The sequence below is a fragment of the Micromys minutus genome (genome assembly GCF_963924665.1).
Source record: "Micromys minutus genome assembly, chromosome: 29".
Taxonomy (NCBI): domain Eukaryota; kingdom Metazoa; phylum Chordata; class Mammalia; order Rodentia; family Muridae; genus Micromys; species Micromys minutus.
In genome coordinates, this window is record NC_137964.1 from 36,382,045 (window position 1) to 36,409,191 (window position 27,147).

Sequence of the window (27,147 nt, forward strand, 5' to 3'; positions counted from 1 at the left end):
AAACCAATTCTGTTCCTTTTCTGGTCTGTGAATCTAGCTCACGACAGCCCACCTTCAAGGATATCAGGACTGGTGAGTTTGACTTGCTTTGTCTTTTTTTAGCTGGCATCTGGCAGTGTCTGCTCACCATTGTGGCTAGAAGTTTCTGCCACCTCAGGCATTGGGAGGTCCCTATTCCTGAAAGCCAGCTCTGCAATTGCTGCATGCCTGTCCACCTTTGCCAAGCCACTTTCTCAGCAGGGCCCAAGACCTATGGTTCCCCTATTGCTCAGTAAGCTGGAAGTGGCTGCTCTCCTGAGGACTGGATAAGACCTTTATACTCCCTCCAGTGGTGTTTCTCTCTCTCTCTCTCTCTCTCTCTCTCTCTCTCTCTCTCTCTCTCTGTGTGTGTGTGTGTGTGTGTGTGTGTGTATGCATGTGTGTTATAGTAGGAGGAACTTCGTTTTTTAAAACATTTTTATTTTTGACAGTTGCACACATGTATACAAGGTATTCATTCCCCTTGTTGCCTTTTCTAGCTTGGCAGCGTCCCCTTTCTTGGCCTCTGTCTCTCCCTAACAAGTGAGAATGTTCATAATTGCACATATTTCTCCAGGATATGGAGGTGGAGAGGTGAAGAGTAAGTTAGCAGGGTGTGTTGACTCTACCCTATAATTCATTCTTACCTTACATAGTAAGTTCAAGGCCACCCTTGACTGCTTGAGACCCTGTCTTTAAAAACATAAAAGGGTACTGATAGACTTAAACTGAATGTGTGATGGTTACTAATCTTACTATGATTTTGGTGGTTTCTTCCTCTCATACTACTTGGCTGGTTTGAGGCCCAGACCCTGGAGGCTCATCTTGTTCTGTCTGCAGGTCAAGTCCCTCCCTTTAGCACTGCTGTGGCCAAGCCAGACTGTTTCGAGTGTGATAGCATTGTGGAGAAGCACCTTTGGGTTGGGTCAGGGATGTGCATTCAGGACCCAGAGTGCAGGCTGGGAGGAGGCTGCTGAACTTCCCCTGGGCTTCCGCGGCTCCATGCAGACATCTATGAGTGAAATGGAGCCAGGCTGGGGTTTAGATCTGGGGCATACTCAAGGCCCATGTGCTAATAAGGCTTAGCCTCTGGCACTGCTCGGACACAGTGGAAACCCTAGAAAGCAGGAGTTAGTAAGAGGAAGTCAGATCATTGGACACATGCTCCTGAAGGAGATCCCTAGATCCCTGCTAGTCTCTGTCTCCTGTTAACTCCTCATGCCTCTGCCAGGACATGTTGCCTTGACACAGAACTTACCTATCTGAATCCTAGAGGGTGTAGAGAAGCCTGAAGATGGCCAGTACTCAGTTCTCCAGCACTGCTGAGTGTGGAAACACAATCATCCCAAACACTGCCTAAGCTTCCCTTCAGTGGGCCTACTATGCCAGGCAGGCATAGGTAAAGACTCCTGCTACCAAGCTCTCAAGCTGTGAATTAGGGAGAGTAATCAGCCAGTAGTCTGTTAACTAGTAAACTTTACATATTACATATGGTGACAGAATACTCGAGGTAAACAGCTTGTAAGAAAGATTTGGGAAAAAACAAAGATTTGAGCTCATGGTTTCAGAGGTTCAGTCTGGTCTCTTACCTGTGATTTCTAGGGTTTCCACTGTGTCCCGGCAGTTCCAGAGGCTGAGCCTTATTAGTATGTGGGCCTTGAGGGATGCTCCAGGCCTAAACCCCAGCATGGCCTCATTTTATTTTCACAAGGATTGGCAGGGAGCTGTAGCAGCCCAATGAGTCTTTTAAACCACCTGCCAACACAGAGAAATGGAATAGTTCTACAAATAGCAGACAGGGCTTGTGTTGACCCAACTGAGCCCAGAGGAGACTTTGCTGACATAAGGGCTCACTGAAAGGGAATTTCCCAGTTGAAGCCCTGATACTAATTACAACCATGTGAGTGCTTCTCCTTTCTGGGCTGTATCTGATAAAGCAGAACTTTCGGTGCCAGACTATATAGTGGGCACCCATACGCTCAGGTGTGAATTACAGCTTAGTTACAGGTCTTGTTGGGTGGTGTGGTGGGAAAGCTAGGGATTGCCTAGCACCTTCACCAGGAGGCATGCTCTTCTGTGCATGCCTAGGGCATTCACATGAATATTCTCTTCCCTTGGCATCTGTGACCCTTCTTTGATCCACATCCCTGTCTTGGCAGATGCGGCTAATTTTTGAGGCAAAGATAGATTGTGCTTTTTTTCCTCATCTGGGCTCATGTTGTGAGCAAATGATCACTCAGTAAAAGCATAGATAGGTATGTGAAGCTGAGCCAGTAACTGGAGCAAAGTGAGAAACAGCAAGCCACTGGAAATCCACTGAGCCATCTCCCACCCTCCACTGGTGACAGTAGTGAACAACAGTGACATCTTGGTGCTAATGGAGAAAGAAGCAAATGGAGTGTCTTGACCAGAGAGATCTGGGTGGTTACATGAGAGCTCAGTTCTGGAGAGAGAGGTCTGAATAGAGTGTCCTGGTCTGGAGCCACAGCTGGGTACCCATGGAGGGGAAGTGTGATGTGGTCAATAATGCTCAGTGAGTGCTGTTCGCCAGAAATATGGAACCATCCGGACTGAAGACAGGGAAACAGAAATGATGAGCTTCCCTGCTTTGCTGGCTGAGGTCTTTTGCTGTGCCAGCACCTGTTTTATAGTCTCAGAAGACATGGGAAGTCAGGACTCAGACCTGACAGTAAGAGCTATGTGGTTGGGGAACAGAGAGCATCAGAGATAGTCACAGCTCAGTCCCTTTCAGCACAGGCTTGCTCTCCTGAAGTCTGGCTGCAGCACTGCGAGATCCAGTGGATCAGAGTTTCAGCCTGGTGCAACTCATGCACCCAAGATGTGCCATCTCTAGGTAGCCTCTAGAGTCCTTCTGATGACCACAGGTCAGTGACCTCAAGAGGTAGGCGGAGGGGTCAATATCCTAAAAAGAATAGGCATAGAGTGGCTGCTAGAGGGCCAGAGCATGGGTACAACATATATAGTAAACATACTGTGTGTTCAGGAGACACCATGTGCATATGGTGTATTATGCATATGGTTATGGGATGCACTGTACACATAGGATCTATTATGCACATAGAATGCCACATATTCAAGATGTGCTTATGGTACACAGGAAGCACCATACATGTTGCTCATGGTGTATACATTTGGCATACTGCACATACAGCATACACTGTTTATATAGGATGACATGCTATACACAGCACACACTGAATATATAGGATGTCAGTGCTGCAAGAGTGTCTTCCACTGGTTCTTCATTTTGTGGGGTGGGGAACCTAGCCACACCTCTCTGGCCTATCCTGGGTCTGATGCCTGAGGGAGCTTCCTGCCCCTTGCAGGGATTTTCCAGGGATTATAGCAGAAAGCAACCAGTCAGCAGTCCATTCTCATCCTCAATCCAGAAAGTGAACTACCCCACAGCCACAAATTAAGCATTGGTCTGGGTATGAAACAGTTTGAGGTGGTGTGACTGTCTCCCATGAATACTTTAGCATGTCTGTGACTCATTGGACTCCTGCACACCATCCAGGTCATGCCCTGCACTTACTCAGGGTTGTTGTTCCTACTGTTTTGTGTGTGTTCTCAGCCTTAATAATGGGATTCCAGCGGGCCTTTGTGCCCCTTGGAGTGCTCCAGAGCAAAAAGGTATCTGGGGAGCAGGTGAGGTGTGTACACTAGATAGTATACATTTCATGGATAACCTGGGGTTTGTACATAATCACATGTGTGTCCATGTGCGCTCTCTGGGTCTGGGTTCTGATAGACTTTCTAACTTCTGTAAGTGGAAAGGGTTACTTCTAGGCCCTTCATCATCTGCTTGCTCAGCAACAGATGGCTCAGGGCCATCTTGGACAGGCTAGCTCTGTACACAAAACCTCAGTGTATCTGAGTACCAGAGTAAACCACATGCTTCCTGCCTGGGACAGCAGTTTACTTAGCCACCAGTACTGGAAGCAATCACTTCCTTGTGCAACCTGGAGTTGAGTAGGCACCTCATTGCTAGAGCCACCATTCATGGCTACGGGAGCCCTTTTCCCAGCCTGCTAGTCTGGTTGCCCTGTTTAGAGGAACTCTAGAAATTGGCAGGCATTTCCGTGGGCCTCTTCCTCCCATAAAGTTGGTTTACCAGACAACATTGCCTTTGCTTTGGTCCTGCTAACTGGTGTAAGTTAGGACTCTTTCCACTCTTCCTAAGAAGTGTCAGCTGAAGCCCTGTGTGTCCAGCATTTGGCAGGCATTGGTGCCAAGGTGTAAACTCACACTCAGGTTTCACTTACCACATGTGGTGCCTGCAGAAGGCCATGCACTGTACTGAATATACCTCCGTTTCTTTGCCTGCCCAGTCGGTGACGTGCACATGAATAATACTGAACAGGTCCGGGTGTAAGTTTCTGTTAGCTTAGTTTCCTTTTTATGCCCCATGTCCTATCCAGACTCACATAGGAAGAACATGCTGGCGGAGCCTGCTGGATGGTGGGAAGCAGCCTGGCTCATCAGTCTATTCCAACCCAATTTGTGGATTTTGGGTCATGCTGGGCTGCAAGATCAGTGCATTGTAAGCTTGGGAACCCAGTAGGACAATATTGGCCTTTCTCTCAGGTTTTGTGAGCTCTGTTTGACCTGACACCTAATCATTGCCCCACCTCTCTCTATGTCACTTTCTGGAACTCTCCTGTCCCCTTGTCTGGGAGTCTTTCTCCTTTCAACTTCCTCATAGATCTGCACAGCACAGTGCCAAGGGCTGAATCCCACCAATACTAAGGCCCTGAGAAAGTTCTAGCCCCCAGGCTTCCAGTTTTAGCTCTTAATCTACTTCTTGGAGCTGCCAGTGACCCTAGGCTTGTGAGCCTTCAGGTGCTATCCAAAGATGCCTGGCACTTTTTCTGGCACTATCTGGCAAGTATATGGTGAAGAACAATTAAAGCCAGAGGCAAGAAAGGTCGCTCAATGTTAAAAGCACTGGATGCTCTTCCTGAGAACTTGGATTCAATTCCCAGCACCTAGATGGTTGTTCACAGACATCTGTAATTCCATTTCCAGGAGATCTGATGACCTCTTTTGTCTCTGGGCAATGCATGCAGGTGGTACACAGATGTACATGCAGGAAAAACACCTCTACACAAAATAAAAATAAACAAATATTAAAAAAAGAATTATAAACCATCAAGCCTACTAGGCCAGAGAGATGGCTCAGTGGGTAAAGGTACTTGCTGCTAAACCTGACAACCTGTATTCAAATTCCAGGGACCCACATGGAGAAAGGAAAGAAGTGATCTCCACAAGTTGTCTTCTGACTCCCACATATACCTGTGACATGCATACTTACACACTCATATACACATATACAATGTGACATGCATACACACATATACATGCTATCACATGTACACCACATACACACTGTGCCATGAATATTCACATACATATATGCACAACATAGTGTATAAATTAAGCTCTTACATGAGGCCAGATGAGAAACCAGACATGAAGCTCCATCAACATGGCCAGCCTACAAGACTGGTAAAAACTATGGTCTTAGAAGTGACCTCAGAAACCTAGAAAGGACTACAAGGGGAGAGATAGAGACTGAGTGTGGCTGTGCCCCCTGGGGTACGTGTACAGTTGCATGGATTCCTTGTTGGCAGATATCCTGCTGTATATCCAAGCCAAAGAGAACTGCTCAGAAGTACATGCCTATGGCTTTGTAAGGTACAGTACCCACGGTTCTTCCCTAAAGCTTGGCTTCCAGCCATTCCCTGTAAACCTCCTGGGCTGCTGAGGTAGCATGGGAGCCTGTGGGCTATAGTCATCCAGACGTGTTGCAGGAGCCTTAACCTCTGCTCCATGTCTGGAGCATACAGACTAGCCCACCTCTGACCATCAAAGTGAAACACTGCTCAGCGTAGGCAGTGAGTCTGCCTGCCGTGTGGCACAGAACAGCCCTTTCTGGGGGTCTTCCCACCTTTCTTTGCAGTTTGCCTCCTTAGCACCTGCTGCTGTTTTTCAGGATGTTTTGTTTTTGTTTTTCCTTACATTAATGGTGAGCCATATGAGCCATGCATGGAGAGGTGTGTGTCTGTATGTCCACTGTCCAAAAGAGCCCAGTGTACAAGAACTCAAGAGAATGTTGGCTTGTTGGTTGGTTGACCGTTAGTTGATTGGCTTTGTTGGTTTGTTGGTTGTTTGGCTGGCTGGCTGATTGGATGGATGGATGGATGGATGGATGGGTGGGTGGGTGGGTGGGTGGGTGGATGGATGGATGGATGGGTGAGTGGGTGGATGGATGGATGGATGGGTGGATGGATGGATGGATGGATGGATGATGGGTGGATGGATGGATGGATGGATGGATGGGTGTGTGGGTGGATAATGAACTGATAGATACCTGGTTACTTGGGTGGATGAATGGATGGACTGGTGGCTGGTCTACAAGGCCCAAAGGTGGGTATAAGTACTCTCACCTGCCTCCCTGGAGCAAAGAGGCCAACTTCTGGCTCCAGGAAGATACAGAGGTCCGGGTATACTGATCTCAACCTTCCATAAATGCTGGGGATGGAAGCTTGGCATCTCCCCACCTCTGACATAGCTAATAGAAAACTTCCTCAAAGTGAGTAAACTGCAAGAAAGACCAAAGGGCAAGCAGGTGGCACTGTTTTGGATCCACCTGGTTACAGAAGGTGACAGTTCCATGTGTCTGTGATTGCAGTGCTTTCCAGAATACAGGACTCAGCTCTATAAAACTGCAGGAAGTGGGGTTTTCAATCTGAGGACAACTACTTAAGAAAGGATAGCAGACGGCAGCCCACACCACCTAGAGGGTCCCAGTGTCTGTCTTAGAGAAAAGATAGCTTCTGTGTATATGCGTCAAACAGAAAGCGTGCTTGGTGCCCTCAGTTCAGCTGCGTAGGTGTATACTTTAGCCTTCACGAATTGCTAGTGAGTCTTTGTGCACTGTGGGTCAGAAGAGAGAACACCCCCATGGCAGTTAGCTGATGATAGAGTACCAGTAGGTTCTCAATTGGTCTAGTAATAAAAGGTCCCTGTAGAGTTAGTTCAGTCAGTGACTATGATCACCTTCAGCTTCTCAGGCTGAGCTAGTTCCTCTGCAGTTTATGTAGACCAACGATACCAGCATTCAGTTCTTTGGGGCCTTAGATATTTGCCTGGGTGAGGAGCCCCATTTAGCCATATGCACATGCACTAACATCCAACCAGTGTCTTGGCATTGATACTCTGTTAGCGCCAATAGGAAAGGGGTGTGGATTCCTGCAAGTCTGGGGCCAGGGAGAAGTTGGCAGTTCCAGGCCCTAAACTGGTTCTAGGACTGGCACATGCTTATGGTGAAATGACTGGCCGAATTCTGAGGACTTTGACCAAATCCATATCAGTGGCTCTGGGATGTAAGATTAGGAGAGGTATAAGGTGGAAGCAGGGTGAATGTCCGTGTACATTCACATAAGCCTCTTACTGTCCAGTGCCAGCCGAACACTGCACCCAGTTTGTTCATGAGGAGACCAAGCTCATCCATTACAAGATGTGGGAATGTTCCCCATTAAACAGGCCAGAGACCTGCACTGGGCAGAAGTGTGGTGTCATCATGCCAGGACATTTGTGTTCATGTCTGGGGCTGGAAGGTGGCCTCTGCAAATAGTCCCAGAATGCTATGAGCCTAGCTATGTAGGTGGGCATTCCTGCTGGAGCTGGTATCTAATGCCAAGGCCTGTGATATCTGTCACTTTATTCTAGTTCTGGCTCCAGCCTTTTCTGGGCCTGTTTCCTTTTTCTGAGAGTGAAATATGTTGTCCTAAGGGCTGTTGCAGTCATCAGCCTCAGGATGTGTAGAACATTAAGTATAGCCAGTGTCAGCTAGCTTCTAGAGTGTTTGCATGTGCCTACTGAAGTTTATCAGCTCCATTCTGCAAACGGCAAATTGAGGCCAAGATCACATACAACTGTGTGTGCATGGTGTCATGTCTCAATGTTACCACATTAAGAAGGGCAGCCCAGCCCTGCAGAGCCTCAGCAGGAAGAGAGGCCAGGCTGTGGGCAGGGAGAGCAGGCCTGGTTTGTAGTCTCTCAGTCCCCTGGGGTAGCTTCAAAGTCAGTGACTGGAAGAATCAGGGAACAGAGCCAGTGATGGTGTGGCTCCTTGAGGCATTTTGTTCCTGTTCTGTCTGGTGTTGAATTTGCAAGCACTCATCCAGGTGGGTTTGGTCAGTGCATGTTTATCTGAGACTTTTTCTCCTCCCTGTCCCCAGATGAAGGTCACAATGGCCAGAGGGGGTGACCGGAACAGTGATGAAGACAGTGTCCTTGAAGCCTCCAGCTCTCAGCGTAGCAGCTCAAGGGACCAGCTAAGTGATGTGAGTGCCCCTGACTGACATCCCGGTGCCCCCGCAGGTATCCCATGGCTTTGACCGTGCCTGGCAATTTACATGGAGGCTGCTCATGAGCAAAACAGGACCTCACCAGTAGGAAGGTTTAAATGAAGGGCAGCAGTTATAATAAGTCTCTCATGGTGTACCTTGTAGCAGCCTGAGTACTAGTCCTGTAACCCTAAGGTGAACATCATGTGCCCTAGGGCAGATGCTACACCAACGTTCTGCAGCGATACCTGTGTGGAAATGATTCCACACATGTGTCTGAATCTGTAGATGGCATGCCTGAAACACCAGGTGCTACCTTGCCCAAAGCAGAGTAGACAGCTGTGCATCTTGGCATGGGTCCTGAGGTACCTGGGTTTAGAGGTGCTGGGTAGGGGTGCATATGCAGTGATCTGATTTGGATATACATACATACATACATATATACATACATACATACATACATACATACATACATACATACATACATACATACATATCAGTGCCCGAGAGAGGACCCTGGGCACTAGGTCTTTGGGATAGTCAGCCATAAAGCCAGGTGGAAGGGCTCTGGAGCGTGACACAGGGTAGGCCTAGTGGGCATAGTCGGGGAAACCAGGCTCACTAGCAATGAGGCGCAGTGACTCAAGAACTGGGGTAAAAACAGGGGCCACCCGAGGAGTTGCTGGCTCAGGAGATGGCTACTGACACCAACCCTGCCCAGCTCCTGAAGTGGCCTCAGGGTGGTCTTTTTTTTTTTTTTTTTTTGAAGGACTAAATTGAATGAGTCGTGTCTCATTATCATTTAAATAGGGATTGGGGGTGCAGCCTGCTGCCAGAGGGAAGCATAATTGCCAGGCTCCTGATCTTGTTGCTGCAAGATGGGAAAATAGGCTGGTAATTGTCTGGGGCTGCAGGGCTGCCCTAGTTAGCACTCTAATTGCGGCCCAGGATGAATGAAGCTGCATTCTGAACACAGCTCAACGTGCAGCCGAGAACTCACCAATTATGCCCCACCCCCACCCCATCAGCTGCCTGTGGCTGGCAGGTGGGACCCAAATGGGTAGGTTTGGGTGGGCTCCGCCTTTCAAGCAGTGACCCTAGCCCTGTCAGTAGTCTGTAGGAAAGGATGTCAGGGACTGATTGCTTTGAAGGAAGGGGGGATTGTAGCTTGGCCTACTAGCTCCCATTTCATTTCCACTTGCTGACTCTGTTTCCCCATCTCATTGTCTCAGGAGTCATCATGAAGTTCCCCTGCCTCACTGTTACTTTGCAGGAGCTCAGCCTCTCCTTGCACCCCAGCCTCCCACAGCATCTGCTGCATGTACACACACACACATGTGCACACACACGATGAACCTGCTCTGTGGCCTATCTTGGGAGCTGTGGAATCCCTGGCAGCTTGAGCTGCTCCTGGGGCCTCATGCTAACCTCCATTATGGTTGTTGGCTAACCTTCAAGCCACTTGGACTTTAGGCCTATGCTAAATTCTCCTCCAGAAGCCTCCCTGTGGGCTCCAGCAGAAGTAGTGAAGGATCAGCTAGGATCTTTCTGCTGCACTGTGGAGGACAGTTTTAGTTAGCTCCTAGTCCCAAAGGAGCTGTGGATAGGGTAAGGGCATCCCTGTCGGGCCCACCCAGAGCTGTGGCAATGACGGCTGGCCTGGCTAAATCAGAAAGGAGACAACTACTTCAAAGGTGGCTTGAGAAGCTCTCTGGTGCAGGAGAAGACTGTGCTCAAACACCCCCCACTCCCACCCCCTGTCTCCAATGAGACTTTACTGACCCTAGGATCCTTTGCCTGTCTTCTGGGGCTGCTGGCTGGGGCCTAGCCTGCCACTGACTGTCTTTCTCCTTTTCCCACAGAGCTCGGCACAGGCGGTTTCTGGGAGAGGCTACTCAGTAAGTCTCCAGCCCTCTTCCTTTGCTGTCTTTGTCCTTGCCTCATTGCCATCCCTCAGCCAGAGCTGCCTCACAGCTCCAGTGCCTAGAGGGTTCCACCACCTTGGAATCTTCCCCTTTAGAATCTTGGTTGGTTCTGACCTCAGTGGCTTCCTGACAGGCACTAAGCTTAGGACACACACATAAGACAGAGAGAGTCTCTAGGACTTTGGCCAGGAACCTGAAGTGGGTCCCTTTGCAGGTGAGCAGGGTGCCAGGAAGTGGGAAGCCCCAGGCTGCTGCTAATAAGGCAGTAAAGATGCCTGTGGTGTGTGAGCAGCATATTCCAGCTCCCACCCCCATTCCAGCTCCCACCCCCATTCCAGCTCCCACCCCCATTCCAGCTCTCACCCCCATTCCAGCTCCCACCCCCATTCCAGCTCCCACCCCCATTCCAGCTCCCACCCCCATTGGGCTTATGCTGAAACCTGAGATGTCCAAAGCTACTGTGGGAAGATGAGCATGTACCCAACTGGTGGGCTTGTGGCCCATGGAGAGCCACATCAGGACAGGATGACATTCAGCAAGTTCATGCTGCAAACATCCCTGTACGGGCAGGCTCACCCAGGTCTACTGGAGAGGCTTCACACATGCTCAATGAGGTCCATTGGGGCATGACCTCAGGGGCAGGCAAGTCCCTTATCTACCTGAGTTTATGGAGTGGCCCTGGAACCGAACAAAACAGCTCCTGCACCTCCTCGTGGCTTATTTCATTTTCCCTTAAGTATCAAGAGAAACATTAATGACATCATAAAACCCAGAGCTTCATAAAAGCCATTTCTGCAGATTTAAAGGCGTTTTGGCTTATTGGAAGGCTGAGGCTGGGACTCCCCATCTCATCCCTGCAGCCCTGATTTACTGCCAGTTAAGGCCTGCCTAGTTCACTCTCTAAATCACAGTGGCTTTTTATGGGGGTGTATAATTAACCCATTAGTCACCCAGTAGGGCCTATTGGAGAGCTGTCCCAACCCTAGTGTTCTGGACACTGGAAAGAAACAGGGAAGCGTTGGCCCAGCAGCTCAGGCTCAGTAGACCTTTCTTTCCTTCCTCTTGTACTAAGAGCAAAGGTGGGGATACTTTGACTGGAGGAGGGGCCTGGCTTCTTCTTTCTCCATCTGCACTTCCCACCTCACTAGCCTCACCTCTGTTGTCCACCCGAGGTATAGAAAGCCAAGGCTCATCAGACTTTGCTCCATTTTCATCATGGGTTTGACTGAAAATATCCAGTATTTGGCCCTTTGATCACAGAGGCTACAGACACCTTGAAGAGGTGACTCCTGTTAGCTGGCCATTGAAAGAGATCTTTCTTTCCTTCCTTCCTTTTATGCATGTGAGTACACTGTCACTGTCTTCAGACACACCAGAAGAGGGCATCAGATCCCATTACAGATGATTGTGAACTACCATTTGGTTGCTGGGAATTGAACTCAGGACCTCTGGAAGAATAGTCAGTGGTCTTAACGCTGAACCATCTCTCCAGCCTGAAAGGGACCTTGTTCACACCTGAGCACTGAAAACAGCAAGCAGCCTTTGAGAGTGATTGTGGTGCCTCTAGTTTGATGGACAAGCCTTCTCTGTCACCCTCCTCTGTGTAATGTCCTTATGCTCCTGAGAATGTCTCTGTGGCCAGGACTTTGTTGGACACTGGGAAGTAAGCCATTTTTATAGTGGGCTCCAGTACCAGAACCTGCTGGCAGGACTCGGAACCATGAGAGTTGAAGCAGCTGGCACTGGAGTCAAGTCATGCACCTGGGCACAGGTTTAAATCTAGGCCCCACATCTGTTATCTAAATTTCCAGGGATCTGCAGCATCCCATGGGTAGGAAGAATGCTACATCTTGGAACATTCTCCTGATGTTGTGGCCCTGTGTGATGCTAACATTTAAACAGATGCTCTACAGCTAATCCAAGTTTATCAGGTGATCTCTGGCTTACCTGTGACTTGAGTCCCCTGGAGTATCTGGGGCATCCCTGCTCTGAGCTACCTGGCCATTTTTATGTTCCCAAATCTACCATCACCATACAAGACTTCTCCTCAAGACCTTGCTTTTCTATTTTCTTAAAAAGCATACAGTTAACTTGCCAGATGCTTATAGTTTAGTCCCCTGTGACAGTCGCATAAGAGTGACAGATGGTGGCAGGAAGAGAAGCAACTGGTCTACAATGTGTGACTGTATGTTTCCCATCTGAGCAACAGACCCAGAAGGTCCTTGGAACCTACACAGCCTAGGCCCTAGTATATGCATGCATGTGTATTAGACCTGGCTTGAATCAACAGATCTCTAGGGTCTTCCTGTGTAGAATTTCCTGCTCCTGAGTGCCACTGAGAGCCCTGATACTTGCAAGCTATCTTTTCCTGGGACCTCATATCCATTCAGATATGAATTCAGATGAACCCTATGGGTTCAGATGGAAGCTGAGCTCCAGGCAGACAGCAAGAGACAATGATGCCCTGTCTTATCATCAGGTGTATATAGTTGAATGTGTGTTGCATGTAAATGAGGCTCTCTGGTTTTTTATGTAGTAACTGTTTTTCCTTGGCCTATGTATCTATTTTTATCAGCTGTGGTTTATGCATTCCTGCATATCTGTAGACATTACTCATACGACCCTCTAGCTTCTCAGGGAATCCCGATTTCTCACCACGTCTGTGTGCATGCTTCCCTGCCAGCCCCCCCTTGAACATTTCTTCTTATTGCCCCAGAGCATCACCATGCTGACACTACTGTGTATCTCTAACCTAGCTCTGTAGGCTCTTGTGTTGAGATAAGGTCTTCTCTGTGTAGCTGTCACTGTCAAGCAATCCATTTATGTAGACTGGCCTTGAATTTGTAGAGATTTACCTGTCTCTCAGGGCCAGGATTAAAGGTATGCCCCACCATGCCCAGCTTCAGACTCTATTTTTTTTTTAAATTAATGAATTAATTGTGTAGTACTAGGATTTTAACTCAGGTCCTTGTACATACTCGGCAAGCATTCCTCCACTAAACTACATCCTCAACTTGCAAACTGTGTTTTAAAGTAAGTTGATTTTGCTGAGATTTATCCCCAGAAAAATCCCCAGTTTTTGTCCATCCTTAATAGCTTTCATTCTAAAAGGTAGGTACCACCTCCCTAATATGCCACCAAATGTTTGTTAGCACCATAAACTTAGACAGTGATTTTTCTTAATTTGATTGCTCATGGCCAAGGGTGTGATGATGTGTCTCCTGGAATGTGGGGCTCAGAGGCTTCCTTTAGGATAGAAATGAGAACAATTTCTATACATAGAAGTTTCCAGTTGGCCTCCCCATACTCAGTACTAAGAATGTTCTAGAAGTGTCTAAACAAGTGTAGACATTGTTTAGATCAGGAGAAGAGGAGATGGAGTAGCCATCGTGGAGCTGAGCTGACCAGTGCTGATATGGAGCCGACTGGAGACCCAGCCTGTAATGTGGAGTTAGATTCTTGATACTATTGCTCTTCAGGTGAGGTCTCACAGACTGAAGAGGCTACAGAACACACCTGCCAGGCTCTGGCTTCAGGGAGAGTTTGCTGGGTCCAAGGACTGCCTCTCCCTCCATTACCCAAACACATACAGCCCATGGCCCTCCACATGGCAGTGTGGCCCAAAGTTCCCTAAGTACCTCGTCATTGTTAGAAAGGAGCAACTGTCTGAGTGTCCTGCCTAAACCATCCACCTTGGTGCCTGGAGCACCATCAGGAGTCCTGGTAACCCCCAGACTGCCTTCTCTGTGTTCTCCCTTTTGCCCTCTGGTCTTTTCCATTGTAAGGACCTAGTTACAGATATGAGAAAGGAGTTGCTCATTTCTTTCTTTAATGTTTGTTTATTTATTTTATATATGTGAGTACTCTGTAGATGAGGGCATGGGATCCCATTACAGATGTTATGAGCCACATGTGGTTGCTAGGAATTGAACTCAGGACCTCTGGAAGAGCAGCCAGTGCTCTTAACCGCTGAGCCATTCCTTCAGCCCAGTTGCTCATTTCTTTACCCTTTTCCTTCACTGAATGTTCAGTGAGCATTTCCTATGTACCTGCCACAGTTGCACACAGCTCAGAGTGACAGTGGTGACAACAGATGCACGGCTACCCTCGAACTCTCACCTCGCAGGCTAGAAAAGCCTCCACCCCCCCATCATATTGGTCCCATCAAGTCAGCAGCATCCCTGCTTCTGGTCTTAGGCAACCTCCATACCGGCTAGGCACGGATACTTCCAGAGCATCCTCAGCACCGAGCGTGGGGAACCTGGTGTGGGTGGGGAATGAGAGGAGAAGCAGACAGGCCAGGTAGGTATAGCTTGCTTACATCATGCGGCAGGGGTAGGCCTTTGTAAGCTGTGCCTAAGGGCAGCTGCGGGAAGGCCCTGCACTAGAAGCCTAAGTATGCTTGAGGAGCCACACACAGGCAGGTAAAGGTTCTGATGGAGAAGCTGCAGAGGTGAGTGAGGTTCCTGGGCAGTGGGGTCAAGGAAGCTCTGGCTGTGCTGTAGCATAAGAGTTGTGCAGGAGAATAGCATGTGGTGAGAAAGCTGCACTGTCTTCTTCCCGATTTTGATGGTTAGAGTAGAGAAGGAGGTTTTTGTGTGAGGGAAAACCTCAAGGCCAGGTACAGAGGGATCAGAATCCCACCAGCAAGCAGTACCTGCCGGGAAAATCACCCTGGCACCTTGCACGAGGTATAATTAGCTGATTATTTTTATTTTTATTCTTTTCTATATTATTCTTTTAAATTATTTTTATTTTGTGTGTGTGTGCCTGTATACATTTATGTGTGCTGTGTGCTTCTAGGTGCCTTCGGAGGACAGAAGAGGGCTTTAAATTCCATAGAATTGGAGTCACAAGCCACCCAGTGTAGGTGCTAAACCCAGATCCTCTGCAAGCGCAGAAAATGCTTCTCTTAACTGCTGAGCCATTCCTCTAGTCCCTCAAAAATTAACTTTACATTGTTAGATTATAAACCACTAATATCTGTGTGAGCTACTTCCTTCTCAGCACACTCCACTAAACACCCTTACACTAAAGAGTCATTGAGGGCTGCTGAACCTGGGGTGCCCTTCTCCCTGCCCTCTACTTTTCAGATTGGGAAGAATCCTGGTATGGTGTAAATGCCAGAGCAGTCCTCTGCTGTGTGCCACTCCTGTATCAGGAGCCCTCATCACAGAGGTGGCATGCCTGCCTAATAAATAACCTTGAGGGTGATGCCGTGAAGCTTGTAAGAAAGTTAGTCCACATATCAGAAGTTCACACAGGAGCCTGAAAGACACCTCTAGCTGTTCTCTAGCATCTGGGCCCTCTAAGCATCTGCCAGGCAGCCTGCTTCATCTATGTATTTTCAAACTGAGACTGGTGCTTGGTGCTTCTGTGAATAGACCCTCAGGGTCACCTCTTATGATCTCTGTGGCTGATATTTTGATTTACAGGGACCCTACCTCTTTTTTCACAGAGGCCACACCAGGACCAGGCCTACAGTGACTCTCTGCAGTGTTCAGGGCTCATAGCATGCAGGAGACAAAGGTTCTATCCTAGGAGCTAAGTTCCTGTGGTCCTGGGATCCCCTTACACAGCTTGAAGGATCCCTAGAGATTGAGTGTAAACAGGAAGACTGTTCACTACTGGAAGAGAGTCTGTTCTGAAGATTTTGAGACCACGTATTCCCTGAGCATTGGCCTCTACTTGAGGTGTCACCTCAACCTTTAGCCAAGATGCCAGTCTCTGAAGACTTGAAGGTTGTAGGAACCCTGTCTAGTTACAGGAACAGTCAAAGGAAGGGCTACAGTCTGTGGAAAGGGTAACTGGTTCCTTCCATACCCTAGACAACCTACCGTACTCATCCTGTGTGGATGGCATGGGGACCTTCACCTGCAAAGTTATTACAGGTGGGCCACCCGGTTTGGAACACAGGCCCCCCAGAGCTCTAGGCAGTCTGCTGCACCCTCTCTCCACACCACCAGCACCCTTTTGTCACCACCCCATCTGTGCTTTGCTGAGGAGAGTCTCCACTGCCACTGTGGCACTAATCTTATCCTGAGTTGTTAGGGGTGTGCATCCCTCCTTCCAGACCATGTGAACCTGTCTGTGCCTGCAGAGAAGAGCCAGTGTGGCTCCTCATAGCCCAGCTCTCCACCAGCGTCAGCCCTACCTCAGAGTACACGAGGCTCCAGCCTGAGAGTCCTGAGTGGGCAAGTGTCCTATTCAGAGTGCCTGAGGGCCAGGGATACCTCACATTCTTTATCACATGGATACTCCTCTTTGTCCTGGAGCCAGGGATGAGGCCTCTCTTAGGTTGCTGTGTCGGTGCTGTGTCACTGCGGCTGGGCTCTATACCTGGCTCTGCCATTTTCCTTCTGGGTCTGAGGATGGGTCTAAATGCTGTGCTTTGAGTTGACTGAGCTGGGACTGACTGGTTTGCTCATCTGTGCAATGGCCTAAGGATGCATCTGCCTCCAGAATACCTGTGAGTGTCGCTGAGTCCCTGGGTTATACTCAAGCACCCACAGCCAGTGTGGTCTGAGCAGTCAGGGCTGTGCTGCCTTGGAGGGAGGATAGACTTGAATCTCTGTAGATACTGGGTCACACAACCACTTCTCCAGAAGCAGGGCTTAGCTGTGCTTAAAGCCAGGTGTGGCATTTGGTCAGGTAGCTGAGGCATCAAAAAGGGAACAGCATAGGGGTGGCCTGAGGTAGACGTGTGCCACAAGCCTGGGCTAACAATACACATGGACGGAGCTGTCACCCCTTCCTCAAGTCCTGAGGGGAACACAATCATATATACCTCTTCTACCTTGTACCTTCCAATGACAAAAGGGAGACCCCCTCTATCCTCTATCCTAGTTAGAGTCACATGTCTGCCCCAGCCTTGCAGCCCTGTAGTATAGGTTCTGTATTCATGAGGAAGGTTTGTGACATCTATTGTGCTGTTCCTAGGGCCACTTCCAAGTTATAATTGAACAAAAGCAATAAACCTGCCATCCTCTCTCTGGAGCTGGGAGGGGATTGGAGGGCACCTATTCCTCCTAATCTCAGCACAGGAGTCTTTAAAGCTAGAATAGTAACTGAACCCATGTCTCCCTTTATCAGACTCATAGAACAACAAAGTCTGAGAGCAATTTTCTGGGCCCGGCTAGTTGCGCTCTGCTGATCCCTCCCCAGGGGGACTGGAGATGTGGCTGCCAGTTCAGAGGAAGCCATACACGGATAGAACTACTTCTGCAGGGACACTGGACACAGAAGACAGGGAAATGAGCCGGCAGTGGTGCCACTTGCCTTTAAGCCCTGTGGAAGCAGAGGCAGGTGAATCTCTGAGTTCTGGGCCAACCTGTTCTACAGGCTGCCCATCCATGGCAGTCAGAGAAACCCTGTCTTGAAACAAACAAACAATCCCCCATCTCCACCCCCAAAATAGAAGTGACTTCAGAGTAACTACTTGGAAGGAAGAAAAATGGCACCATGTTATGCTGGAGAGATATATCGCCACCCTAGTGGTCAGGGGGGATAGCACAGGGGTACTGCAGAGAGACCACCCCAGTGGCCAGGGTGGGGCTCAGGGGAGAAGTGGCAAGCAGTTGGGTGAGGGCTTCACACAGTGATATTTTGATGTATTCAGGGAACTAGAAGAAGGTGGGTGTTGGCAGATGAGCCCAGAGAAGCAGAGCGTGAATCGAGGGATCATGAAGGTCTATACCTGGTCCTTATCTGCAACCTTAGTTAGATAGCAAGGAAGATGAGACACCCAAGCCTGAGGGAGTGGTGCCAGGTGAGGACTGTTTCAGTGGCTTAGGCACACTGCAGCTGGGTCACCTCTGGAGAAGTCTCCCTGATGAGCTTGGAGTTACCATCAGCCAGTGTGTAGGCAAGTCTTGTAGGCTCTGGGAGATTGGTCCAGTCATAGGCTGTGATGCTGGGGGCTGGGACATTGCATACAGTTTGTGGGTATGTGGATCTGTGTGAAGGTAATGTAGGTGTAACACGGACTAGAGCATTTCCAAGGACTTCTCTTCTCCCACAGTATTCCCATCACCTCTATACGTTTCTCCATGTTATCTTGTTTCAGAATGGCAGTTGGCTTTTGAAAGAGGCATAGACCAACTTACAGATTCAGAACCAGGCACACATCAAATGCCCACTATGAACATTACATAGGGAAATAGTGGCCCCTCAAGGGCCATGTCTAGATAGGGACAGTGAGCATGGTCCTTCCCTGTCCCATTTTACTCCTAGAAACAGGACATGACGGCAGAAACTACCCCAAGCCTCTACTCTGGCCTATGGTTTGAGAGGTCCTGTCACTGTTTCTGACTCGTCATTTATTAAGTGACTCCATCCTCAGAATGGGGCCATAAGCTGGTGGCTGGACTGGACTGGAGGCCATCTAGACCGTGTCTGCACCCAGCCCTGGGCAGTGTCTTCCAAGACTCCTTCTCAGGGTCTGCCCGGGGAAGTCAGGTATCTCTAGGCTGCTGGGGACTGGAGCCAGTTGTGGCTAACTCAGCCTAGGCAGGCTCAGGTCTAACCAATCACGCTGCTCCAGGCTTGGGATAGACCTAGTTCCACAGGGTGTCTTTTCCCCAGGGGCTTCCCTACGCACAACACTGTCTTCCCAGGGGTCAGTTCTTTTCTTATGTATAGCTGTGAGATGATCCCCCTAACATATGTGCCTGGCCACTGGCTTTGCTGTGAGAAGTGAAACAGCTCATGGGTTAGAGACTCCACTTCTCTGCTCAGCCTCCCCAGTGTTGGACAGTGGAGCTACAGGGTTAGGCTTTTTTGGCACACTGGACATGAGACCTTCAGACATGAACCATGGCTAAATGCAAGGAGAGTCTGTGAGGCTACCACACTCTCCCTAGCCCAGAAGCCTATCAGGTCCTGCCTCTCAGGGTGGAGTCACTAGACCTTGGGACATTTGACTGATGATCCTGAAAACTGCATCCTACTCCACGGCCTTAGGTCCCCACAGATAGGTCAGAGGGTCAACAAGGAGATGGAGCACCCCCATCCCCGGCAGTTCTGACACAGACGTGCTGTGGCCTGGTGCCCCACTCTTCCATTGTCCCTCCTGGGGCTACCAGTGCTTCCTGTCCTCACAGGGAGCCAGTCCCATGTGTTCATCCTACCCTGAACTATATGTCCTGAACCATAACAGGTCTCACTGGGCAGTCTGGTTCCTGAATTCTTGCTCCAACCTTTCATATCATTATTGAGAACAAGCCAGAGCTGCTGTGACACCACAGTTAGGGATGAGTGTTAACAGGGGCTCTGTCTAAGAGTTTGTTGATAAATAATTCATGAGGTCGTTAGCACTCTCAGTCTGACAACTCAAGGATATATTAATATAGTAGACTCTGAGAAAGGACAGCTGCATGCTGGCACTGGACACCTTTTATTTATCCCCTGACACAGGTTTGTTCGTTATCCTGGGCTAGTCTGGGCTAGCCTGGGCTGCTGGGAGGGGAGCAAAGAAGAGTAGTGAGGAACACACCAGTTTGTGTAGAGGAAATGGAGATCTGGGAAGCAACCAGAGCAGCTCTGTCTGAACCAAGGCATTACTAGGGTGGTGTTGGGGCTGGGTGGGACCAGAGCAAGGGTGATAGTACCAGGCTTGGGCATAGCAACCATTGGTGGTTCCTAGTACTGTGGCCAAGGCTAAAGGGTCATAGAAACTGCACAGGCCTAGCTATGTGGGGTATCTAAAGGAGGACATTTTGGGCAAGGGAAGTGGAGGAGGGACTGTGTTAGAAAAGAACACAGTATGCAGGTGGAGGGCCTGTGCTGTTAGACAAGGGCCTAGTATGCAGGTGGAGGGCCCAATGTCTAAGTTGGTTGTGGGGATCCCCGGGGTAACTTGCCTAGAGCACTGGGGAAGGGATGTTCCAGGAGCTGCCTGCTCTTTCAAGTGTGTGCTATACCCCTGTCTGATTGTAATTACTTGACAGTCACAGAGGCCTGTAGAAACCAGGAAGGTAATCCAGTGTCCTGGTGAGCTCCAAGCCGAGTAGTGAGGTAGTGAGCCGAGTAGAGCACTGGCTGGGGCATGGAGGGATGTCGGGGGTGGGGTGGGGTGGAACTTAAGCATCACGTCACAGTGTGCTGTACACAAAGACCACAAAATCATCAACACAGTTAAAGTGAGAATGTGTGCCCTTGAGACAAGAGAGGGAAACAGGAAGGAAGTACCAAGTAAAATCACACAGAATCCCTTGTGTGATGAGTGCCAGGCTGAGTCTGAAAGGCAGAACCAGAATGTGCCCCAGACATACAACCCTGTGGAACAGACAGATGAGGCCTGTCTGTGATGCAGGTCTAGGTACAGTGTTCTGCACTTCCTGGGTGGTGACCCCACAGAGAATAGATAAAAGACACTTGTCTAGATTTTCCTTGCTGTTATAAGCATAATTTGAGAAAACTAGTAACAATTTTCACAATAGAATTAGGCTCAAGTATAAATTGGGCTTAAGCAGGTTTTTAGCTGTGGGAAAATTGTTGGAACATTCCAGAATGATATAAGGTGCTGGGCAAGTGTCCTTTCTAGGACCCCCCCCCCCGTTCTTACACAGAGCTAAGAGGAACATCCTTCAGGACAGTTACCCTGAAAACATCTGTCTGTGGCTTGGGGCATCATACTCTGGTTTGTTTACCTTGTTAAAATGACCTTACATTAGAATTGTCTCCAGGAGAGGCTGATGACATCATTGCTGAGCCACTAGCGTCACGAGTATTTGCTAAGTGAGATGGAGCCTAGACCTCACAGCTGAGAAATGAGTTCACTTTGAGCCTGGTTAGGGGAGGGGCCACTTGCTCTGAACCCCTCACAAATATTGCTCCGTGTTCCAGTGATACACCAACTATGCCAAGGCTCCTGAACAGGCTGCACCTTAAAGTTTGGCAGGAGGCAGGATGCCAGTGTGGGTAGTCATTGTTCCCAAGCCCTCCTGTACTGAAGGCTACAGAGGAGACCAGCAGGAGGTCGGTGTACACACTCAGAGACCATAGCTGCACGAGTGGTCAGCTGGTCCCACAGTGGGTTTGCCCATATAGTTTATTAAGCAGCTGTAACTTAATTGACTCTTGATTGTGTAATTAGTGCTTTGTTTGGCTTTAAAGCCTAAACACTCAGAAAGTAAATTAGAAGAGTAGACATAGTATTTCGGGCCAACCAAATACTATATAATTAATCAGATATGATTTTCATAGCCTTAGGCAGAGGGTCCAACCTAAATCCAAGTTTCAGTCACCCCTAGTTGTACCTGGAATTGATCCTATCCCTCTGGGACTCAGTTTTCCATTAATGGCCAGGTATGTGATGGGACCTGAATGAGGTATGTGGCCCCTATCTGACTTGTACCATTGCCTCCAGAGACCCAGGTAAGGAAGGAAGAGGAAGTGGGGTCGATAGGATGTAGGTTCTAACCTGAGGCAAATTCCTATGGCCTTGTCTGTCAAGTCCTGCCCCAGCCAGTCCCATCTTAGAAGTTGACTGTATATAGACATACAGACAACTTATGTGTAGCTCTCCATTCATCCTAGGCTCCTGGGCCCCACTGTACTCATGTCCCTCACATGTCTACATCTAGTCTGTCAAGTCCTGTTGGTCCACATCCAAGCATACCACATCAGCCAGGGTCCAGCAGAACCACCTGCCTCAGCTCAGTCACCTGTGGCTCCATCATACACAGTATCATCACTGGTTCTCACCTTCTCCCTTTCCAGCCATCTCTTGTCTGTGACCTTCCGAGGGCTTTCCATACAAATGCTCCGTCTCCTCTGATTCCCACCTTCCTGCTGAGGTTGGGTCCGTTTATACGCATCACAAGGCCTTCTGTTGCAGTCACTATCTGGAGTAATAAGAGACGATGTCTGCAGTCTGAACGACAGGGATATCGTATTTGGGCAGAGATGTTCTCCTGGTTTCTGATGGCAATCATCTGGGCTTTAGCATGTCAGAACCGGATAGCAACACTTGAATCGCCTTGCCTGGCTTCACCCTCAATTGTCACTAACCCTTTATGTGTTTTTACTAGACAGCACCTTGAACCTGGTTCTGGGCCCTAAACTAAGCTCCCAGCCTTTGCTGGCTGATTTGCCCCGGCAGGTCCTCTGACTCTGACCTCCAGTTCTCTGAAATGGACAAGTGAGCTTGGAGTGTGTGGCTACCTCACATCTCAGCACCCACAGTCTGGGGCAGGAACTCTTGTCCTCAAAGGTTCTTCAGTCCAAAGGCTCCAAGAGTCAAGTGGGAAAGAAGTTTATGGATCCAGTTGTAGACTTCCTGGTCCCTAAGGATACCAGGCAGCCATGGGGAGGACCCAATTGGTGACCTAGTTGCATGGGGTAGATGCACTTGTCTTGTCAAACTCACTACATTTACAAGGTGAAAAGTTTCACTGACTCACTCAGAAGTGAGCTTAAGAGTGAACAATGACCTTGTCCACACATGACTCTTATGTATTAATCCCAATCTGGTCATCAGAGCTTTTCAGTATTGAGCTTAACATGTGACCTCACTAGCCTCTGAGTCCCATAGGGGCACCCCACATTAGCTCCTTATGTTAGCTGCATTGCTAATTAGACTATGCATGGAGGTGAGCCTCTTCCCACTCCATACCTGCAGTAGCAATGCATCTCCTAGGCTTGGCACCATGTAGTCCTCACTCTCTTTCCTGGATTCTTTGGAAAGTTCCAAGCCTGAATTCAAACATTGGAGGCCCACGACCGAAGCCTGAGGCATGACACTTGACTGCTCTCACAAGATCCAGGGAGAAGCTGAGGAGAAAATCGAGGTGCCAAGAACTGTGTGTGAGGTCTGGCTTCAGCATCTACTGCAGGACACTCAAACACATGCTTGCATACCAAAATACATGTGCATACATCCAAGGGCTGATTGATGCCCACCACAAAGTTGTCAGTTACATGCATGGAATATACAAGGTCTGTGTGTCAACAGCAGCCAGCATAGCACTTGTATGTTATTCTACCTGTACATGCCTCAGGCAACCTACACCCAGCCTCCAGTGCACCTTTGGTACTAAACATCCCTAGGGCTGAGACCCTACCCATTCTTGGGCCAGGCCCAGTAAAATCTCCTGAGACTTCTTGAACATCTTTATCCTGTTTAGTTTGCATCTCCTTGGGCTCAGCAGGTGGCAGTGCCATTGGGACTGTTTCAGCCTACCAGTAGGGACTGGCCTCCTTGTCCCAAACAACCCTGAGGTAATAATATCTCACAGCTCTTGCTTTGTAACTGGATAGAAATCCAACATACATTTGGCACTTGCCTAAGGCTCCTGCAGCCCTGCCTCAGCCCAGAAATGGTGACCTGTGGGAGTCTGGGGAGGCCTGCCTCCTGTTTCTTTCTGTCAGCTCCTCCTTGATACACATGGTGGGCTTTGGGTTGTGACTGGGAGTAACTCTGGCTGCAAAGGCTCTCTTCATGAATTTTCATGCCTTTGTTTGAGTGGTGGGAGACAGTGGTTCTCCTCTGAATACTGCTGTAAGCTGTAATTAACATTCACACAGAGAAGAAAGGATGGTGCTGTTCCTGCCTTAATAACCGTGCTGACTTGTGTCTTTGTAGGAGTGACAAGTAGTTCCCACCCCAGCAGGCAGCTGACCAGGCTTCTAGAGAGAGTGTAGGTGGGGGCTATATAGTGGGGAACTCTCAGGACCTAGAAGTCCCTCTAAGGGATGGCTGCCAAACTAAACAGGTGACAGGAAGGAGTGGAACTTTAGTGGTAGTGACGGTGTAGTGCTCTAGTTGCTGTGACGAGACAGTGCATGCAGCTTAAAGAAGGCTTTTCTTTATGTGTGGCGATGCCACCTTTAATCCCAACACTTAGCAGATGAATCTTTTTGAGTTGGAGTAGCAAACAGAGGCAGGCAGACTCTGAGTTTGAAGCCAGCCTGGTCTACACAGTGAGTTCCAGGACAGCTAGGGCTACATAGAGACCCTACTTTTTTTTAACATAATATTTTTATTGATTATTTGGGAATCTCACATCATGTACTCTGATCATGCTTGCCTCCCAGTCATCTCATGTCTGGCCCTTTCCTCCATAACCTTTCCCCTTCCCCCGAAAAAGAAAAAAAAGTCCGTTTTGATATTGTCCATATAGCCACTGGGGTCAAACTCCCTGCACCCAGCCTATCCAGGGAAGCTGAGGCCTTCTCCACCTCAACCCCTGCCAGAGCCATCCAGTGTGGAGAGCTACACCTCAGCATCCCATCACAGTTTTTTAGGAGTTCCCTTGTCTCTCCCTCTCCCTCTTCCTCTCTCTCCCTCTCTTTCTAAATCCTGTCAGGTTAACCTTAACTATCACACTTCAACCCGAATGAGCTCAAAACCCAAACACATTATTCTACTTCTGGTCCCAATGCAAAATGCATTTAGTCCATCTCAAAAGTTGTTCCAGCAGTGAAAGTATGAAGTTTTTTCTGTGTCTTGCATTAGGAGCCATACATATGTACACACACACACACACACACACACACACACACATACACACACACACACACACACACACACACACACACACACACACACACACACACCAAATTATAGACGTTTGCTGTTCAATGATATGAACTAAATATATTCCCATTCCAAAAAGGAGAGCTAGAGGCACAACAAAGAGTGACCAGGCCAAAATAAAGCTGAAACTATCAACGTAAGCACCAAATCTTGCAGCTCCGTATGAAGAATCTAGGACTCATGATGGACTCGTCTGGGCTCCAGTAGCCTTCAGTAGCCTGACCCTCTGCTTCTGTCTGTGGTACACAGCCTCCCTCAAGTCACTTCTACTTTATGCTGACAGTTTCCCTTGGTAGATGTCCCATGGTTCTGATATCTGCAACATCCTGGCTCTCCATAATGTTCATAGCTTTACACAGTGAATGGCCTCTGGCCTTTCTTTGAGGGAAAGCAATCCTGCCACACATTGCCTGGCTCCAGCAGCTTTCTAGAATTCTGGTGACCCCATGACCCCACATTTCTTGTATTAACTTGTTTATAAAACCAGCACCAATGTGGATAGTTCTGTCACATTTTTTTTCTACATCAACTGTAATGACTTCTGAGAAAACCTTTCCCTAGTAGATAGTTTGTCTCTTAATAAGGGAAACTCTTTAGGGACATTCTTAATTCAGGCTTTCCCTTTTAGATACATTTGCATTATCACAAGTTACAGCTTTGGACAGGTAGGCTTGTACTCAGCATCTTTCCTATTGTCCCAGAACATAGCAGGAGTTTTTTTTTTCCCCTCTCTAATCCAGGGTCTCTCAGTATATACACCAGGCTGGCTGGATTTGAACTCACAGAGACCTACTTCCCTCCAGCTCCAGAGTGCTGTAATTAGAGGTGTGTGCTATCATGCCTAGAAAAATGTGTGTGTGCTTGTGCACTCAAGCATGCTTGCAAGCACCCATGCAAATATGCATGCACACACATATGTACATTATATGTGCACATGTGTGTGGAGGCCAGAGTTCAACTTTGGCTATCTACCTTAAATCTTTTGTTTTGATTTTTGAGACAGGTTCTCTCTGTGTAGTCCTGGCTGTCCTAGAACTTTCTGTATAGACCAGTCTAGCCTGGAACTCACAGAGATTGTCCTGCCTCTTCCAGAGTGCTGGGCTTAGAGGTGTGCACCCCACAACTCGTTACCTTTTTCTTTGATACCTGGCCTCTCAGTCGTAAGGTTCTTTAACCAAGGCTGGCTTCTCCATTTCAAGCACATGCTGCCATGGCTGGCCTTTAACTCAAACTTAAGTCTTAATGTTTATGTAGCAAGTAATTTACTGGTTTCACCATCTCCTTATTAAGAAGGTTTGTCCTTAATGTCACTAGTCTCTTAAAGAATTACAGTGCTTTCTCTGGGCCTTCTTTGTCTGCAACTTTAAATGGGTTCAACTGTCTTCCCTGTCTTGCTCCCTTGGTGCTGTCTGTCACTGAAGACCTGAGTAAAGACTGTGAACAGCAGCCATGACAGCTTGAATGCCGTGCTCACTTGAGGTTTCCTCTACCAAATGAATTCTTCTCATCACATTTTAAATTTGCCTCACTGAAGTTCTCAGGATATGGACAGAATACAACCAGAGTCTGCCTGAGAGTTACTAATTATTGTGATCCCAGTTCCTAGTAGAGGCTTGTTTTTCTCCAAAACCTGATCTCCTAGCCCCCACTGTTTATATTCTGGGCATTCTAGTCTTCCAGCTACTTCCAGAATGGCCCCTAAGTTCTGTTTACACCACTCTGTGGCTTCTCTAGCCTACAGCTTCATAGTCTTCTATATTCTTCCCATAAACCAATTCCAAAGGCGTGTGAGCCATATGGTTGATGTGTCATAACAAAGACACTTCCTAGGTCCAGCTTTCCTGGTTGTTGTTGCTATGGCAGTATACTTGACAAAAGCAAATTACAGAAGAATGTATTTAGTTCACAGTCAGAGGAGACAGTCCATGAGAGGCAGCATGCACTCAGAGGCGAATGGTAGTGTTTAGCTTAGGCTTTCCTTTTCTCTCAGTCTAGGACCCCAGACAATGGGATGGTGCCACCCATACTGAGGGTGAGTCACCACCTCGGTGAAACCTGTCTGGAAATACCTCAGAGACATGCTTAGAGAGAGGTATGCCTTTTAGCTGATTCTAAATCCCGTCCTGTCAAGTTCACTGGATTAGCTAGCCATCAGAAGGGTGACAGAAAGGGAGAGGCAATAGGAATGGTGTTAGTACTGTCATACACACCTGTACTAGATGCCCAGCTCTATCCCAGTGTTGTGCAGACTTATACATACTCATATATGTGACAGTGCATGCCTGTAAGT

The 27,147-nt window shown here is 48.4% G+C and overlaps 1 protein-coding gene across 5 annotated transcripts in view; it reads left to right on the forward strand.

The window, feature by feature from the left end:
• Positions 1-27,147, forward strand: part of FBRSL1 (fibrosin like 1) — an 82,700-nt gene that overhangs the window by 20,241 nt on the left and 35,312 nt on the right. For all 5 annotated transcript variants that reach the window (XM_080940808.1, XM_080940805.1, XM_080940809.1 and 2 more), the window contains exons 3-4: positions 8,286-8,390; positions 10,256-10,291. In XM_080940808.1, the coding sequence (XP_080796934.1) occupies positions 8,286-8,390; positions 10,256-10,291 (141 nt within the window). The remainder of the gene's footprint in view (positions 1-8,285; positions 8,391-10,255; positions 10,292-27,147) is intronic.